This window comes from Anthonomus grandis, chromosome 8 (genome assembly GCF_022605725.1).
Source record: "Anthonomus grandis grandis chromosome 8, icAntGran1.3, whole genome shotgun sequence".
NCBI lineage: Eukaryota > Metazoa > Arthropoda > Insecta > Coleoptera > Curculionidae > Anthonomus > Anthonomus grandis.
Window position 1 is genome coordinate 16401963 of NC_065553.1, and position 16352 is coordinate 16418314.

Sequence of the window (16352 nt, forward strand, 5' to 3'; positions counted from 1 at the left end):
CTTGAATAATAGGGGCTATATGGTGAAAAGTACTGTGTTGTATCGCGCCCTAGTAAGCTACCCGTTTAAAAGGCCACGTCGGCGTCGGTTCGTTCGCAAATAAGTTGATTTGCAAGAAGGGAAAATAAAACAGTTATTTTTCCGGACTACAAGAAAACCGTTTAATGAATTGAAATAAAGCTTAGAAAATTTCGACACTTAAAACTATACCGTACTCAAATTACAAGTTACAAAAATCACGTTCAGGTTAAAGGTTAAAAAACTGACCGAATACAGTGGTTATCCCGGCGAACTCTTATTTTACTCTAATCTTAATTATTCCTGGCGGCGGTCGACGATCAACCGTAACCCAAAGCTAAACAAAAAATATAAACATAAATGCCGGTATAACAGGGCGACGATTGTATTACTGATAGGCACTAAAGACACAACAATATCAAATATCAAAAGGAGATAAACTTAATAGTTGATATATATAATGCTGCGTTGTCCCATAGTTTAAGCAATAATACATACATAATTATTACGGGAATTCCTAACACTATGTGACAGCATCGGAGATGGTACTAAATGTAGGAGTTCCACAAGGTTCAGTATTAGGACCAATATTATTTCAAATGTATGTCAATGATCTACCTTCCAGTAATAGTAATTCACTCTCTTCACTGATGATACAACTGTTTTGTTCTTCAGGGATAGTCATGAAATGGCTCAGTCGGGTCAGGATTTCGAGATGTTTTATCGGCGCGGAATACGCAAAAATTGTGTCTTTCAAGAATTTACTCAAAAGATAAGGTCAAGCTTCGAGGACATTTTGGAAGAGAGGAAATTAAGAGAGTACCGATGTAATGCTGCCGAGATAACTATCGAGTCATCCAGAATGATGAAAATGATCTTAATAAACAGTCGCTGAAATGAATTGGTTATTAGCAATTAAAGAGTTAATATTGTTCTTGTTTTTTCTTTTCTGATTGACTAAATAATAAGTAGATCCTCCAGAGATTGAGCCACTCTTTTCTTCCGCATAAAATGTTGTGCTTTGATTGGATCTAAAATAAATAATGGTAATGCTATGTAAATTTGTATGGGTGAATCCATTAATGCCTTATTGTCGGAATTAAGTTTAAAATTTCTTTTCTTTAATTTAACTTTACTGTAGTAAGTAACGTAACTTTATTAATACTAATAATATAATAAACTGCTGCGAAATTTGCCTAAAAAAATTATGGTCAAGTTGCGTTTTATGGATCAGGATTTACTCATAGGTGAAAATGCTTCGAGTGAAAAGTCGAGCATTTTTCATGGCGAAAAATCTCGATGAAAAATTCGAGAATTTAGAGCAGCCTGTTGAACAAGATGCCAGCAAAAACCAGAGTTTGAGTTGATTTTTTTACGTGTTTTTAAGTGTAATATTAAAGATGACGACTTACACATGAAAATATTGCACGGAAATTAGGCGTTTCCATTCCATAGTGCTTCAAAAGTGTAAAAAATGCAGAATATCAATAAATTTTTCTTTAAATATTGACTAAAGCTTATCTCAATACGAACGGTCATTTTCGTCTTTACGGAGATTGAATACGTATCTGCGTAACAAGACTGGAGAAGAATGATTCAATGGATTAGCGTTACTCAGTATTCATCCTGATCTGACTAGTGAACAAATATTAAATATTCTTGCGTAAAAAAAAGAGGACTAGAAAAATATACTCAACTGCTTTTGTTAACTATAGATTTTCAGTGATCATTGTTTGACGACCGGTTTATTCGGATTATTATTGAATTGTATCGTAGCTATTCAGTTGACGTAAGTCTCTATCTTTAAAGTAAGTACACTTAAGACATTTACCTTTGTGTCACAAAACCCCAGAATCATTTATAAAAAGAGCTGATTTGTATTGAAGATTATGCATTGCAAAAAAAAGAATATTGAATTTTATTTTACTTTGAAGTATCAATGTCCATTGTTTACTTTTTGATTCTCGTTGTTTGCCCCACATTGTTCTAGGCACATTGCAATGAACTAGATTAATTTAATTTCGATAAAAAATTATATGTCCTCGCACAGAATAAATTAGCAGAAAATCATGATAGCAATTTGATCTTCGTAGTTGTTGACATGCTTCCAAGAGATTTTACTCACTCTGGAGAAATTGGGGAAAGATTACGTCTTTTGGATACATTTGCTATCCAAATTTTTCAATAAAACAATTTACAATTAACATCAGCTTTCAAACATTTACAAAGTATTGACAACGTCGCGGATTGATATGCTGTCTGCACCTCTTGGTCGCTGACAACCAGGTTAAGTAATTCTCGGTTATTTTCTTGAAAACCTTTGAATGTCAAAATTGTCTTTTATCCCTATAACATGTAAACAAAAATATTTAATAGTAAATTAATTTTTATTAACTTATATGTTAATTATGATTATAATATATATTCGTTTGTGTAGCTATATAAATAGTATTTCCATTACACTTTAACTACTTAATAACCAACATATGATCAACAAAATACACCTAACCTATTTTTTCCTTCAAAACTGCTTAAAACAGCTTTCAGAATGGACGTGGAAGATGAAAATAACTCTTATTTAAAGTATCTTAACGACACCGAGACGCCCAGCGCTTATTTAGTCGAAAACAATGAGGTGGGGCTATTTTCAGTTGAGCCCATATTTACCGAAATGGAAGCCTCAGATTGGCCCCAAGAAGGTTTCCCTTTATTACTTACAAGTTCCTTAATAACAGAAGGTAAGCCCTATTTTACAATGTAATGTTTAACAAGATTCAGACTTTATTTCTGACTGGCTGGCAGACTGGGTTATTTTGTTCTTTTCAAAAGCTGCAATTAATTTAGAAGTGTTTCTTATTAATCTACCAGTGATAACCTAGGTATCTTTAATTTAATTAATGATTTTGGGGTAATGGTCTAGCATAGCAACTTTTCTGAAAATCACACCCATGTAAACTATGTGATTAATGACTATTCAGATAGTTTTCTTAGACTGGATAGGGGTAGTGATGATCTTAGTCTGGTGGTGATTATGAACATAATGACAACAATAGAATTCTTTTGGATCTTGTATTCTCTCTCTTTCTTGTAATTCAAGTTCAAGAAAAGGTTTTTGAAGATAGAGTACATCAAACAGGTATTAGCTTTGACCTTTATTGTAAGAAAGCCTGTGAGGTATATATTTTATGATTTCGAAAATGATAATTTTTTTTTTTGTATTAATAATCATTTGGCCAGCATAAATTGGAAGGTTTTGTTTAGCAATAAAACAAGTTATGAAATAGTGACTGTATTTTATAATATAATGTACTTAATAATAGAATAATTTATTCCTTTAAAGAAATATAAATCTTCTACTTATCCAACTTGGTTTTCTTCAGAACTTCGCCATTCAATTATACTAAAAAAACAAATTCATAGAAATGTTTAGTATAAAATTAGTGGACTAACGGTGGATTATAAACTTTTTGTGTCCTTAGATATCAGTGTCAAGTTTTAAGAGATGCTTGTTATGACCAGTACATTAATAAAATAGTTAACAAAATTTCAACAGATCCAAAGTATTTTTGGTCATTTATCCAAAGGAAGGTACATTTAATATTCCTTCTAAAATGACTTATATTAACAAGAATAGCTTGGATAAGGGACACAACAAATGTGTTTGCTGAACGGTTTTCATTGAAATACTTAGATGAAGAAATCCATATAATCATTTTTTTTTTAATTTTGATAATTCAATTAGTTGGAGTACTGTATTTTTGTCGATAGGAGAGGTATATGATGTTATTGCTTCCTGTAAGAATAGAATGTGATCTGAACCAAATAGTATCCCAGAATTTTTTCTTAAACAATGTTTGTGTTCAATTACAAGACCAATATGGGTTATTTTTATTTTATCTCTTAGTTCACCTTGTTTTCCTGCACCATGGAAAAAAAGCTATTTAAAACCTATTTTTAAATCTGGGTATAGAAGTGATGTGACCAACTATTGTGCTATATGGAACCAATCAGAGTTATCAAAATTACTAGTTTGTATTATTAGTAAGCTGGAGTTTTACTTTTTAATCTTTAACAATTTGGATTTATAATCTGTTGATATCAATTTGGATTTGTATGTTAAATCACATATACAATAGTTTAGAGGGGGTCTCCCAGTTTGACTGGATTTATTCAGATTTCTATAAAGCTTTTGATTGGGTCAATCATAGATCCTCTTCACACAATTGAAGGCTTTAGGTATTGTCAATCCTCTTCTTCAGTAGATATCTGAGTTTGTTGGAGGGACAACTTAGTTGGTCAATCTTGCAGACTCATTATCTGATTAAATATATATGCCATCAAGTTCCCATTGATTTGTTCTTCTTAATTGATTGGTTAAAAAAGTATTAAATATTTTAATGATGCTGCTCTCCTACAAAAGGATCTTCAATGATCTTTTAATCAGTGTGATTTAAACAGGATTTCACTCAAAAATTTTATTTACTCAATAAATATTATTCTCAATGGCTCTAAAACAGAAGTTTCAGACTTGAGAATCTGGACAGGTTTCAAAATTATCATTTGAGAGCCACATCAATTAAATAACAATGTATCATTTAACAAAGGCAATGAAGGTGCTTGGTTTCATTTAGAGGTCAAGTGTTGATTTATCTATTTTTACTTTGGAACACTTTATTGCTCCCTTGTTAGACCAATTTTGGAGTATAGGTCAGTTTGGTCCCCATTGAACAATGAGCAATTTGAAAAAGTCCAGAATAAATTTTTAAGAATTGCTGTATTTAGAAGTGGATGTAGCAGGGACAAATAAAACTATCAGTGGTTGAGGAATAGTCTAAATTTGTCTACTTTAGAGTCAAGAAGAATTCTAGAAGACTTATATTTTCTACATAACATAATAAATCCTGCTATAGAACTTTGGCAGCGCTAATGGCCTGCTAAGATAAATAAATCTTAAAATGTGTATAATTTTACTAGAAACAATATTCTAATGAGTTTTTTTCCAAAAAAAAAAACCAAGAATATACTTGTACGTGGAATGGCCCAACTTTTCTAAAAACCTCACTTAAAATTATGGGAAAACAGAGTCTAGTTTTAACACTAAGATATGAGGAAATATTCCTACTGTCACTGCTATAATGAGTACACTTTTTATAGTAATATAAATTATCGAAAATTCGTTTTCCAATGCTTTTATAGTTGGGTTAAGTCGGAATTACACACATCATAAAGCTTTTCCCATAATTTCAGGTGCAATTAAATGTCAAAATATATATATTTTTTTTTTGAAAAAATGTCCTGATAACAATTCGCTCCTCCAACATCGGAATACTGTTTCCGGTAAAATCACACACATTTTAAGCCTTTTCCCAAAATTTAAGTTGCTAAACTAGACCTTTACCCATTTTAGTTTAGATTAGAAATAAAGAAACAAACTCCATTTTACTATTTTATGGTCAAATGGGAAAAACTACTCATTCCACTAGCCCCAAGACTAATCAATAAACATTATCTATAAAAATATTTATTTTTAGAATGTACTCCTGCTTCAGATATTCCCAACAACCTCAGTGATGTTTTACCAAGTGAACCATCATATGAAAACATTGCTAATCATGAGGAGGATTCTAATACACATTATGAAGAGACGATCGAAACTTTACATCAAAAAAGTGTTATTGATTCTTCGGAAAATAATTTGATGCAAGTAAAAAATCAATTGATATTTAGTAATGACACTGTTCAGGCTACAGAAATTTCATTTGATCAGTCAGATGAAGACAAAAATGAGATTGCTGTAGATCAAAATTGTCTTCAGATAATGCAGCATGGCATACAACAAAATGGTGATGATGATAACTTTATTGCAGTATATGGCAATGATTCTAATCTGGATCTTGAAACAAATGAAAATTACATATTAATTGAGTCCCCAAAAAACTTAAATAACATTATTCAGGTAGTAAAATCAGACCATAATACACCTACGAATTTACAGCCTACTGTAAACCATTTAAACAAGAAACCCAAAGTTTTGGTGAAGAATATTAGGAAATCTATGAATGATTTATTTTCAACTGTGATAGCGAACAAGTGTAGGATATGCTCTTTTCTTTGTGAAGATTTGGAACAGATTAGGAAACATATTAATGACAGGCATCCTGAGTGTGTAAGTTCACCTATTGATAAAATTTTTATAGAATATATATTATTTACATAACAGCCATAAACTGTTTATATGCTTAATATAGCATTATTTATGCTTATATAGCTTTTGATTATATTTCTATACATATTTCTAGATGTTTAATCAAAATGGACTAGCAAATGGAACGTCTATTTTATTAAAAAACACTAACAAAAACTCGATTGAAATTATTGAAGGCAACAAAGAGTTTACTGTGTATATCTGCAAGGAGTGTCATACAGTTTTTATAGACAATAATGAACTGATAAAACATATGAACCAAGTATTATTTTTTCTAAATTTAAAGCACAGTTATATTATTGGTATGGTTTTGTAGGTACACAAAACAGTATCAGAAGAAGATTGTGGAAATACTGATGAGAAGACTAAAACAGAATGTGATCAACCTATTTTGTTAAAAAAGCAAGAAAAAATCATGCAGAAAGTTAAGTAAGTATAAAATTCATTGACTTATATTTTACAAAAAATGTAGGCTAGGTATAGGCAAGTAACTGTGGTGGCTGACATGTACATTTGTCGTGCAGAAAACTTGATTTAAAATAATGTATTATAAAATTCATACAAAATACCCTTAAAATTTTCTTGTAATCCTGTGATGCACCAATCTGAAGATATTAAAACCTAAAAGGCAATAACAATACAAAGCAACAAACAGAGTACGCGTACCAAAAATCAAGATGGCGGGAGCCTGATCCTGATCGAGTAAATAAGTGACCTTGTGATTGTCTGTAGTCCTAGTGAACCCTCACAGGATGCAAAAAATGCAACTATCCCGGTTGATTTTTCAAAGAAGAACTTTTGACGTTGATTATTACGGAAAGTAATAGGTATGCACGGCAGAAACATGTAGAACTAAATTTTACTCTGGACGAACTGCATGTGGTACTAGGAGCGTTTCTTTTATCGGGATATGGAAAATATCCAAACAGATCTGGTCGAGTGAAGAAGCTATCCCAAAAATATTACAAAACAGCATGCGTTGAAATCGGTTTGAGACTCTACTAAAGTATATTCACTTTAATGACAACTCAAAATTATCCCAAGACGACAGGCTTTATAAATTGAGACCCTTGATAGATCATCTAAACCTGAATTTTAGAACACACAATAGCTTTGATGAGCATTTATCCATTGACGAGAGCATGGTGCCATATTATGAAAAACATTATGCCAAGCAATACATTCGGAGTAAGCCCATAAGATTTAGCTACAAAAATTGGGCTTTTTGTTCGAGTAGCGGATACATGTATGGTTTTGAGATTTATACCGGAAAAAATCCAAACAAAAAAAAAGAAAAGAAATTTGGTTTGGGTGGAGATGTACTACTATCTTTAGTAGAGCAAGTCGATTTACCTTCAGGTAAGGGTTATAAAATTTTTATGGATAATTACTTTACAGGCCTTCCTCTCTTTGACTATTTATCGAAAAACAATTATTGTGCCACAGGCACAATAAGAGATAATCGTTTAAGAGAAATGTCCGGTACAAACTAAGAAGGAATGAAATAATCAGCAAAGGGGAAGCTATAAGTATTATCGAAATGACACCAGCATGCTCGTACAATGGAAAGATAATAAAGTTGTTTCTGTTGCATCCAATTTTGAAACCACTGAAGTAACTAACACACTTCGTTGGGACAGGGTCACCCGATCTAAGAAGACCGTTCCTCAGCCGAAAATAGTAGCCAACTATAATAAATATATGGGTGGCGTGGACAAATTAGATGGTCTTGTTGCGGCTTATAGATCAAGATTTCGACAAAGGAAATGATATTGGCCACTAGTCTACACGTCTTATATTTATTAGATGTATCTGTTGTGAATGCTTGGTTACTTATGCGAAAATTGAAAACAAATCATCCTGACTCTGTTAGTTTATTGGCGTTTCGACGATACATATCGCTAAGTTTTTTGAAAAGTTTTGGTACTAAACCCCTGCAAGGAAAAACCAGAGTGCTTCGACCATTACATGACGTACGATTCGATAATTATGGGCATCTGATCTAGTCTACAATGAAATTCACCAGTCTACAAGGAAACCGACCGCCGATGTGCCCTATGTGGAAAAAAAGTCAATTCATTTGCGAAAAGTGTAACATCGCATTGCATCCTAAAATTTGTTTCAAACTTTACCATGATAACTAAAATATAATGTAATTATATACTAAACATGTTATCTTACTTTAATTATTTTTTGTCCTTTTGCCCAGCGTCCCTCTAAAGGAACGCCCTAAAACTTAAAAAACATTTTTTTATGTTTATTAGACCCTTAATAAGGTATTTTTTCTAATTATAATTTAAAAATAAAACAAAAACTAACTTTGAGCACTAATGGGTTAAAAAATATCGTGATGCTGAAATTTAAAATTGCTTAATATTAGGCGATCACGAACTCTTGTCATAAACAGACTTGAAAACATTTTACAACAAACACTTAATGTTGACAATCTACAAAGCTCCACACATATTTAATATGCGTTAGCCATTATACAATAACACTTTTGTTAAACAATACTATTCTAATCTAATACAAAGTTGCAAACTTTCAATTCAAGATGTTCAGTTAAAGGATGTATGGCGCGCTTTCCTTCAGATGATCACAGAAGAAAACACGAAAAATTGCACGTAAACGATTTAAAAAGTTCCTTTAAGTGCACAGAGTGTGATAAGATTTTCGCCATGTGGCCAACTACCAGAGTCCACATGTACAAGGAACATGGAATGGATTTCGGAATGATCGTGTGCCCTGTTTGCAACCTATTTAAGAGCTACAGGACGAGTAAGTGAGTAATAGAACGACCAAAGTCATATTTATTAATAGTTTGATAAATGTTTTAGTACAGGTGGTCAGACATATGATGATCCATTCAGAAGAAAAACCATTTTTGTGCGCCCAATGCGGCAAAACATTTAAACAACTCACCCAGTTAAAAAACCATGAAGTTATTCACAAGGTGCCAGAAGATGTAAGTGATGGTAAAGTTAAGTTAACTAGATTTTAAGTTTTTTTTAAACTTTAGCTTCCCACATGGACAAAACTAAAGAAATGCCCTAAATGTGACAAGTTCCTTGCAAACTCAAAAATTTTAAAATCTCACATTAAAACGGTGCACGAAGGTATTAAGCCTTTTATTTGCAATATCTGTGGACATAAGAGTTCGCGGAAGGAAATGCTGACGGTAAATTATTTAAAAAAAAATATAAATCAATATGGAAATGTGATTTTTTTGCATTTTAGTTGCACATAAGGCAGCATACTGCTACTAAACCGTTTGAATGTGACTATTGTACTTTTAGAACCGGAGATCCCAACAGTCTTAGAAAACACTCTATGAAACACATGAAGGTATGTATGTAAGACAATGTGTGCTAAAAGTTATAACAATGTAACAGGTTACGATATAAATTAAGGTAACCCTTTAGTGCCCAAAGTATTTTTTTTTTTTTAATTTACTTAGAAACTTTTAGAACGTTATAGACCTTTGTTTCAAATTATATAAAGATCTCTTTGAGCAAAATGGACGAATTCTTTCAAGTGTTAGAAAGGTAATTAGTAAAATCTGTATTGTTGTGTTGACTTCATAATTAATTTCTCATTTTATTGCGGTTACGTCACTATTTAAATAAATATTCATCTACTCGATGTTCTAATATATTTATGAATTTTATAGGCTGCCTCATACCAATGTCCATACTGCCCATACAACTGCATCCAGACAGGTTCATTAAAGAATCACTTTGAAAGAAAACATAAAGATCAACCTGGAGTATTTTATTGTAAGCATTGCAGCTTCAGTACTATTAACGAAACTTTAATCCCTTCACATGAAAAGCTGCACGAAGTCGACAAAGGTAACTGCTAACTTTTCTAATTTGTTTGGGAAAATAATTTTTTTATTGTGTTTCAGGTCAAACCTGTGATCAAGCCGATTCTTTGCCAGTGAATCAGTTCAATGACAACGATTTACAGGTAATGTATAATTGATATTAATTATAGTTTTATATAGTTAAAAAAATACATTACTTTTTTTATTTTCAATCAAAGTACTACGAGTATTGTCAAAATAAAATGTTCGGGTGTGTCGCAGTCGACGGTAGATATTTACGGAAAACCAGGCGCTGTTTTTTTTGAAAATTTGGCAACATAGATATTTAATGTATAATTTATAATGATTTAAAATATTTGTTGCCATGCAAAGTTGCCCCTATGCCAAAAAGTTGTATTATCTTTGATATTTCAAATACCTCTGAATCCCTTTTTCTAATACTGTCTAATATCTAACGCTTTTCCAATCAATCATTATTTTTGCCTCAAACCATACCTTTGATTAAATATGTTTCATATAATTTTCGCTGTTTTAGACTGACGAGGAAACCCAGAGTTGTTTCCTGAATACAGAATCCCACATCGAAGAGACTGTAGACAATGGGGGGATTACAATTCCAGCGGGGTTAGAAATACCGCCATTAATATCCTCACACAACGGTATATTATGATAATTAAAGGAATACGACAATTCTGTGATATATTTACGGTTTAAGAAAGTCTTCATACAAGTAATGAATGTTTGTATTAAATTTTTATAGTTCGTGTTTGTTAAATAAGGAATTGCAATAAAAGTTTATAGTTTTTTATTATATTGTATTTGTACCTAATATTCTATTATAGCTATGTATCAGGTTATTTTTCTACCGAAAACTACGTACAGGGACTACTGGTATAATTTAGAAAATCAATTGTGATTTTTATCTATAACCATATTATACGGAGTGATCCTTAAATATAATTTATATTTTTAAACGGGCATCCTTTTTTTTCTTAATTTTTAGATTCTCCATGAAGCTCTTAGCAATTTTTGTTTAATAGACAGATCTTCAATCGTTGTGAAGATATTTGGGTTAAGATCAACTTATTTCAAAAGTGGCGGAAGCAGATCAAAACTTTCCTTAAACCACCTCGTTTTGAAAACATTACAATGGAAAAATCCTCTAATACGTCATTTTTCGACGAGAATATTTTACATTGGTTTCATACCTAACGAAATTCTTCTTCATTTTCACGTGTGTCTATAAAATATTTTAATAAAATTTTGTTTTTAAATATTGCTTAAGGGTTTTTTAGGTGATGTTCTACTCTGTATTTCAGCACCGCCTTAACATTTCGCTATAAGATTCGCCACCTTAAATTTTTCATAAATTGGCGGCATCAAGATTTACTGAAATCGACCAATCAGAATAAAGACGAATGCCGAATCCTACAATGGAATGTCTAAATGCATCCCGGAACCCAGCTTAATCGAACTTATTTACTTTTGCCCGAATTGTTGAGAGCCACCTTCTACTTTTGCAACAGTTTGGAAATGGTTTTGATTGGACTGTCCGAATAAATTATAATGTTCTTTTCCGGTACTCTTTTTACTTCCCTCTCTTGTGGCTACCATTAGAATAGCGAACACCTCTGCCTGGAAGATCATTGTGTAACTTCCCAGAGAAAGGCTTCTCCTCGATCGGTTTCCCTTTGGTACACTTCGGCACCCGATATCCCCGCGTTAGCTATTCTGGAACAGTCTGTGCACCGTATTTGCTCTGCCACAATGTCTTTCATCCTTACGTAATAAGCCAAAGCCTCTCTCTTTCACTGAGGAAGCTGGAATAGTCTGAAGAAAACATTAAGTGCGGCTCCTAGAATGATTCTCATTGCACATGTTATGCTATTATTGCAGCCCAGCCAGTTTTTGCTCATTATGCACCTTGTTAACAGTCCGTCAGATCACCGATCCATACGCTAGAGTCAGTGTACAATTTTGGGCCTTATACCCCACTTCCCGCCAAATATCATTAGTACTTATTCTAGGAGGGCGGTTGTTTTGTTTACTGACTGATTAAACTTCGCAAGATTCCTTCTTTTATTAAAACGTATAAACTCTGTTTTGGCAGCCCTATTTCTACGCAACACGTTTGGATGTGAGTGCATGCAAATCAGATGCAGGACATACTATCTCGATTAATGTCCCTGTAATTACTAAACCGTAGGCCTGCGCATGTCCTTAATTAAACATGTCTTGTGTTTTTTTTTCTTTTAGCAATGACAAAGATCAAATATATGATTGAAAGGTTGCGAATCACTTTCTGGCGGAGTCTTTTAGCGACGACACCCTTGATAAATAAACCGCAAAATAAAATATAGACGGAGACAGCTTTACAAGGTGTTCCGTTGAAAAAAATTAAATTTGCTTTAGAAAAATAATCAACTTTATTGTTAAAAATATAAAATAGTATAATTTTTTAAAAACTAAAAATACTCTGTATATTTTAATTATTATTATGCTTTTAAAAACTTCTTATCACAATAAAATATTTAAAATCCTCCTAGGCACTTGTTTATTTGCACGTGTTTAAAGTTATTTACTTGATACTTAAATTAATTTTCGTCACAGCACTGTTTTTAAATACTTATTTCTGCTTTGATGTTATTAGTTCGTAAAGTAAAAAATTCTCGTTCTTGTACCAAAATTATTAATTTAAATTAACGGACGATAATCTCTCAGCGACAGATATCGGTATTTCTTCCAACCGTTTTAATACGTCCATCATTAGAGGACGCTCTTGTCGTACTTTCGAAGTACACGCTTTTCCAATATTAATTAAATTAACAAACTCTTCGTCACCTCCACTAACCCGCCAATCTTTTAGTTCCATGATTTTATCGGCCGGATACTTAGGTACAAAATATTTTAAGTAGATAGACTGTACTGTGTTGTCCTCGGAATACGTACACACTAGTGCGTGTTTCCCCATTGCCAGTTCAAATAGTACTACGCCGAAACAGTAAGTGTCCACTTGGACAGTTAAGCGTTTCGATCGAATAAAATCGTCCGGCAGGTAGCACTCGGTCCCGTGCACTTTGGTGAGGGTTACATGGGTATCATTCCGAGGCGGACCTTCCCTGACTAGTCCAAAATCACCTGGTAAATGTCGTTTAGCGTTAAAATCGCAAAATTTTTACATGAACGATAGCTTTATTAAGTCCAAAAAAATACAGGAAATTATATTGTTCTATAGAAATCAGCTTAGATGAATACAAGAAAAAGTACTCTTCCAAGAAAAACAATGGCTGAGGCTAAGTCCTGATTACCAAGTTCCTGAAAGTCTGAAAATTACTTAATTGCCTATATAAATTGAAATATTATACATATAGGCAATTAAGAAGAAAACTGAAAATTACTCCAAAAATTTAGAAATTCTTGAAAGATGACTTTAAATATCTGGTTTAATGAATCTGAAAGCTTGAAATTTATAAATCTTAAAAACTCGAGTAACCCAAGAACCTACCAGAAATTAAGTTTGTTGTCTAAATATATATAAACAACTGGAAACAAGCAGCCTGTAGCAATGCTCTGTTAAGATCTTTCCTCTATCCGAATTTTTTTATTAAAATGAAAAAAAATCAGAAAAGGATTTTATTCAAGTATGTCCTTTTATAGATTTAATCTAGGATTTTGAGTACTTAAAACGAAAACTTTTAACTCACCTATTCTAGGCTCATCTGACGAATCTAAAAGTATGTTGGCACTTTTAATGTCCCCATGTACTAAAGGTTTGTATGATGCATTATGAAGATATTGTAATCCTCGTGCAACCCCTAAAAATTAAAATATTGGTGTTTAAAGGAATCGATATATTATAAGACAAATCAATACCTATTGCTATTTTAATTCTAGTTTTCCAACTTAAAAATTTCTCAGGATCTCTACTTTTTATTCTACGATCTAAAGCACCTCCTGGCATATACTGATAAATGAGGCAGCAACATTCGTTTTCCACTACAAAGTTAAATAGAGTGACTAGAGGAAAAATGCATTGTATTGTTCTTACAAACACTGAATCCATACAGGGTTAAGATATTATCATGTCGGTACATTGAGCAATGCAACTCGGTGATTAACTCCTTCATCTGTTCCTCTCGGACATCACTTTTTATCTTTTTTATTGCTACTTTTGTTGCCTGCCATGTACCTAATGATATATTATAAATTCTTCATATTATTATGCTTGTTAGTTTCTAACACCATATGATTTTTCCACTTAACAAATCTAGTTTTTAATTTACCTGAATAAACTGTGCCAAATCCTCCCTGACCTAAAACATTGTTGGAGTGCCAGTTATTTGTAGCAGTCACAAGTTGCTCAAATGGTATGAATAAAGTCCCTGCTACAGTTTTTCTTAATTTTTCTTCTGGAGTTTCTTCTCTCTCGATTGGCGCTGGCAGGCTGCGAGAACGTAACTCTTGATTCTGAGGTTTTGAAGCTACAAAAAATTGTATTTCACATTTTACTAAAAGTATAGAATGCTCAATGTACCATGTAATGTAACATGATAGATATATAGTTAAGCACAAACCTTCAACAAGTGTATGACTAACATTATTTTCATCACTGTATACAAGACTATTTCCTTTTGTTTTTACAATGGCTTTCTCAGTGGTTTTGTCAAAATTGCTGTTCGGCAGCTTGGTGTTTGGTACTGGCTCTCTTCTGACCCGAGGTTCCTCATTCTGTTTCTTAATTAAACGCCAGAATCTAGGATCTACATATGACTTAATCACCTCCATCCCTTCGTAAATCGCAAGTTTTTCAAGCAGTATGAACAACTCTATTGCAACATTAAAACTTCAATTCTAGAGGTACATTTTTCCAATCCACAAAACTTACCAAGAATTGTGTGCAAATAAATCTCCCACATTTTTATCAAAGCTTGCGAGGGGGATTTTTTCAATTCTTCTGCCTCACGTACCTTTTTTAAATCGCCTTCTGGAAACCCCATCAGCTTGCTCAATTCCTGCCACTTGTTGCTAAAATCTAAGATTTCACATAATTTGGTCAAGTCCATGTAACCTAAATCACTGAGGGGTCTGCCTCGGTCTATAGAACTCATGTTTATGTGCCCTTGATAATAATCACAAAATAAATATGAAAAAATGCACTATAATGACTAGAAATGATAATTAAAACTAGGTAAACAACAAATAAAATAAGTTTGAACAGGAAAAACAAGTTGGGAAACGTCTCATGTGTTTTGAGGCTTGCCTAATAATCTATTATAAATTTGATTTTTAGGTTATAATTAACCTGTAGGCCTTTACATTAGTAAGGCCGGGTTCAGAGTACCTATGTAACGAAACATGTTAAATAGCAAAGTTATATAAGTTGTTAAAAAAAATCAAGTGAAAAACTCATATAAAACAATGTTAGCAATAGCATATCTCTGTAATATCTGTGACTTATCTAAGGCGTTTGACTGTGTAAGTCACAGAATACTGCTACAGAAGCTAGAAACCTATGGAATCAGAGGAGTTGCTCTCGACTGGTTTCGTTCTTACCTATCTGGAAGAACACAAAGGGTATTCTTTGACAATGATATGTCATCCCGTCTGGATATGGACGCTGGTGTACCCCAGGGTTCTGTTCTTGGACCAATATTGTTCCTGCTATATGTCAATGATATCTCTCAAATTCCAATTAGGGGCAAATTTACTATCTTTGCGGATGATACAACATTACTTTGGCAAGACACTGACACCAAGAGATTAAAGAATATCGTTGATGAAGATTTAATTCTTGTAAAGTCATATTGTGAATCTAATAGATTAACTTTTAATATTTCTAAAACTAATATTTTAACTTTTAAATGTAACCTTGGAACTGTCACTTTGCAAAATGAAACAATAAGTCCTTCTGAAACATGCAAATTTTTGGGCCTGACGATTGATAAGCAATTAAAATTTGAAAATCATATCTCCTCTTTATTAAGGAAGTTATCATCCAAGTGTTATGCTATTAGAGTAATAACACATTCTCTGGGACTTGATGTGGCCAAAATTGCCTACCATGCTCTTATTGAGTCTTATCTGAGATACGGTATTATGTTTTGGGGTGTGTGCTCTCAGTATTTGTTCAGCTCTCTATTTATTTTGCAAAAAAGAGCCATACGCTATATGTGTGCAGCTCCCTTTCGTAGCCCCTGTAGGCCATTATTTTTAAAACACTCTGTCCTGACATTGCCATGCCTTTTTATTTTAGAGACTGTTTGTCTTATCCACAAAAAATATCGCCATCAGCTTGGCCCCCCC

The 16352-nt window shown here is 32.8% G+C and overlaps 2 protein-coding genes across 2 annotated transcripts; one reads left to right on the plus strand and one right to left on the minus strand.

The window, feature by feature from the left end:
• The first annotated feature begins 2349 nt into the window (after positions 1-2349).
• Positions 2350-10857, plus strand: LOC126739247 (zinc finger protein 92-like). The gene is made up of 11 exons (XM_050444830.1): positions 2350-2756; positions 5550-6184; positions 6318-6485; positions 6540-6652; positions 8778-9001; positions 9061-9188; positions 9243-9401; positions 9461-9568; positions 9894-10074; positions 10131-10192; positions 10585-10857. Exons 1-11 carry the CDS (start codon positions 2567-2569, stop codon positions 10717-10719), a joined length of 2103 nt encoding a protein of 700 aa, XP_050300787.1. The 5' UTR covers positions 2350-2566; the 3' UTR covers positions 10720-10857.
• A 1594-nt stretch (positions 10858-12451) lies between these two features.
• On the minus strand, positions 12452-15318 carry LOC126739249 (serine/threonine-protein kinase pelle-like). The gene is made up of 7 exons (XM_050444832.1): positions 14935-15318; positions 14624-14875; positions 14333-14530; positions 14098-14238; positions 13923-14045; positions 13754-13864; positions 12452-13187 (listed from the first exon to the last, which is right to left on the minus strand). The coding sequence occupies exons 1-7, from the start codon at positions 15155-15157 to the stop codon at positions 12739-12741; spliced, it is 1497 nt and encodes a 498-aa protein (XP_050300789.1). The 5' UTR covers positions 15158-15318; the 3' UTR covers positions 12452-12738.
• Positions 15319-16352: the final 1034 nt, after the last annotated feature.

Bases quoted from the DNA above. Each gene is read 5' to 3' on its own strand.
- LOC126739247 (XM_050444830.1), top strand. From the start codon at position 2,567: ATGGACGTGGAAGATGAAAATAACTCTTATTTAAAGTATCTTAACGAC. The intron at 2,757-5,549 runs GTAAGCCCTATT...ATTTATTTTTAG, and splicing joins AAGTTCCTTAATAACAGAAG to AATGTACTCCTGCTTCAGAT. The intron at 6,185-6,317 runs GTAAGTTCACCT...ACATATTTCTAG, and splicing joins ATGACAGGCATCCTGAGTGT to ATGTTTAATCAAAATGGACT.
- LOC126739249 (XM_050444832.1), bottom strand. From the start codon at position 15,157: ATGAGTTCTATAGACCGAGGCAGACCCCTCAGTGATTTAGGTTACATG. The intron at 14,239-14,332 runs GTAAATTAAAAA...ATATATCATTAG, and splicing joins ATTTGGCACAGTTTATTCAG to GTACATGGCAGGCAACAAAA. The intron at 13,865-13,922 runs GTATTGATTTGT...TTTAATTTTTAG, and splicing joins TAGAATTAAAATAGCAATAG to GGGTTGCACGAGGATTACAA.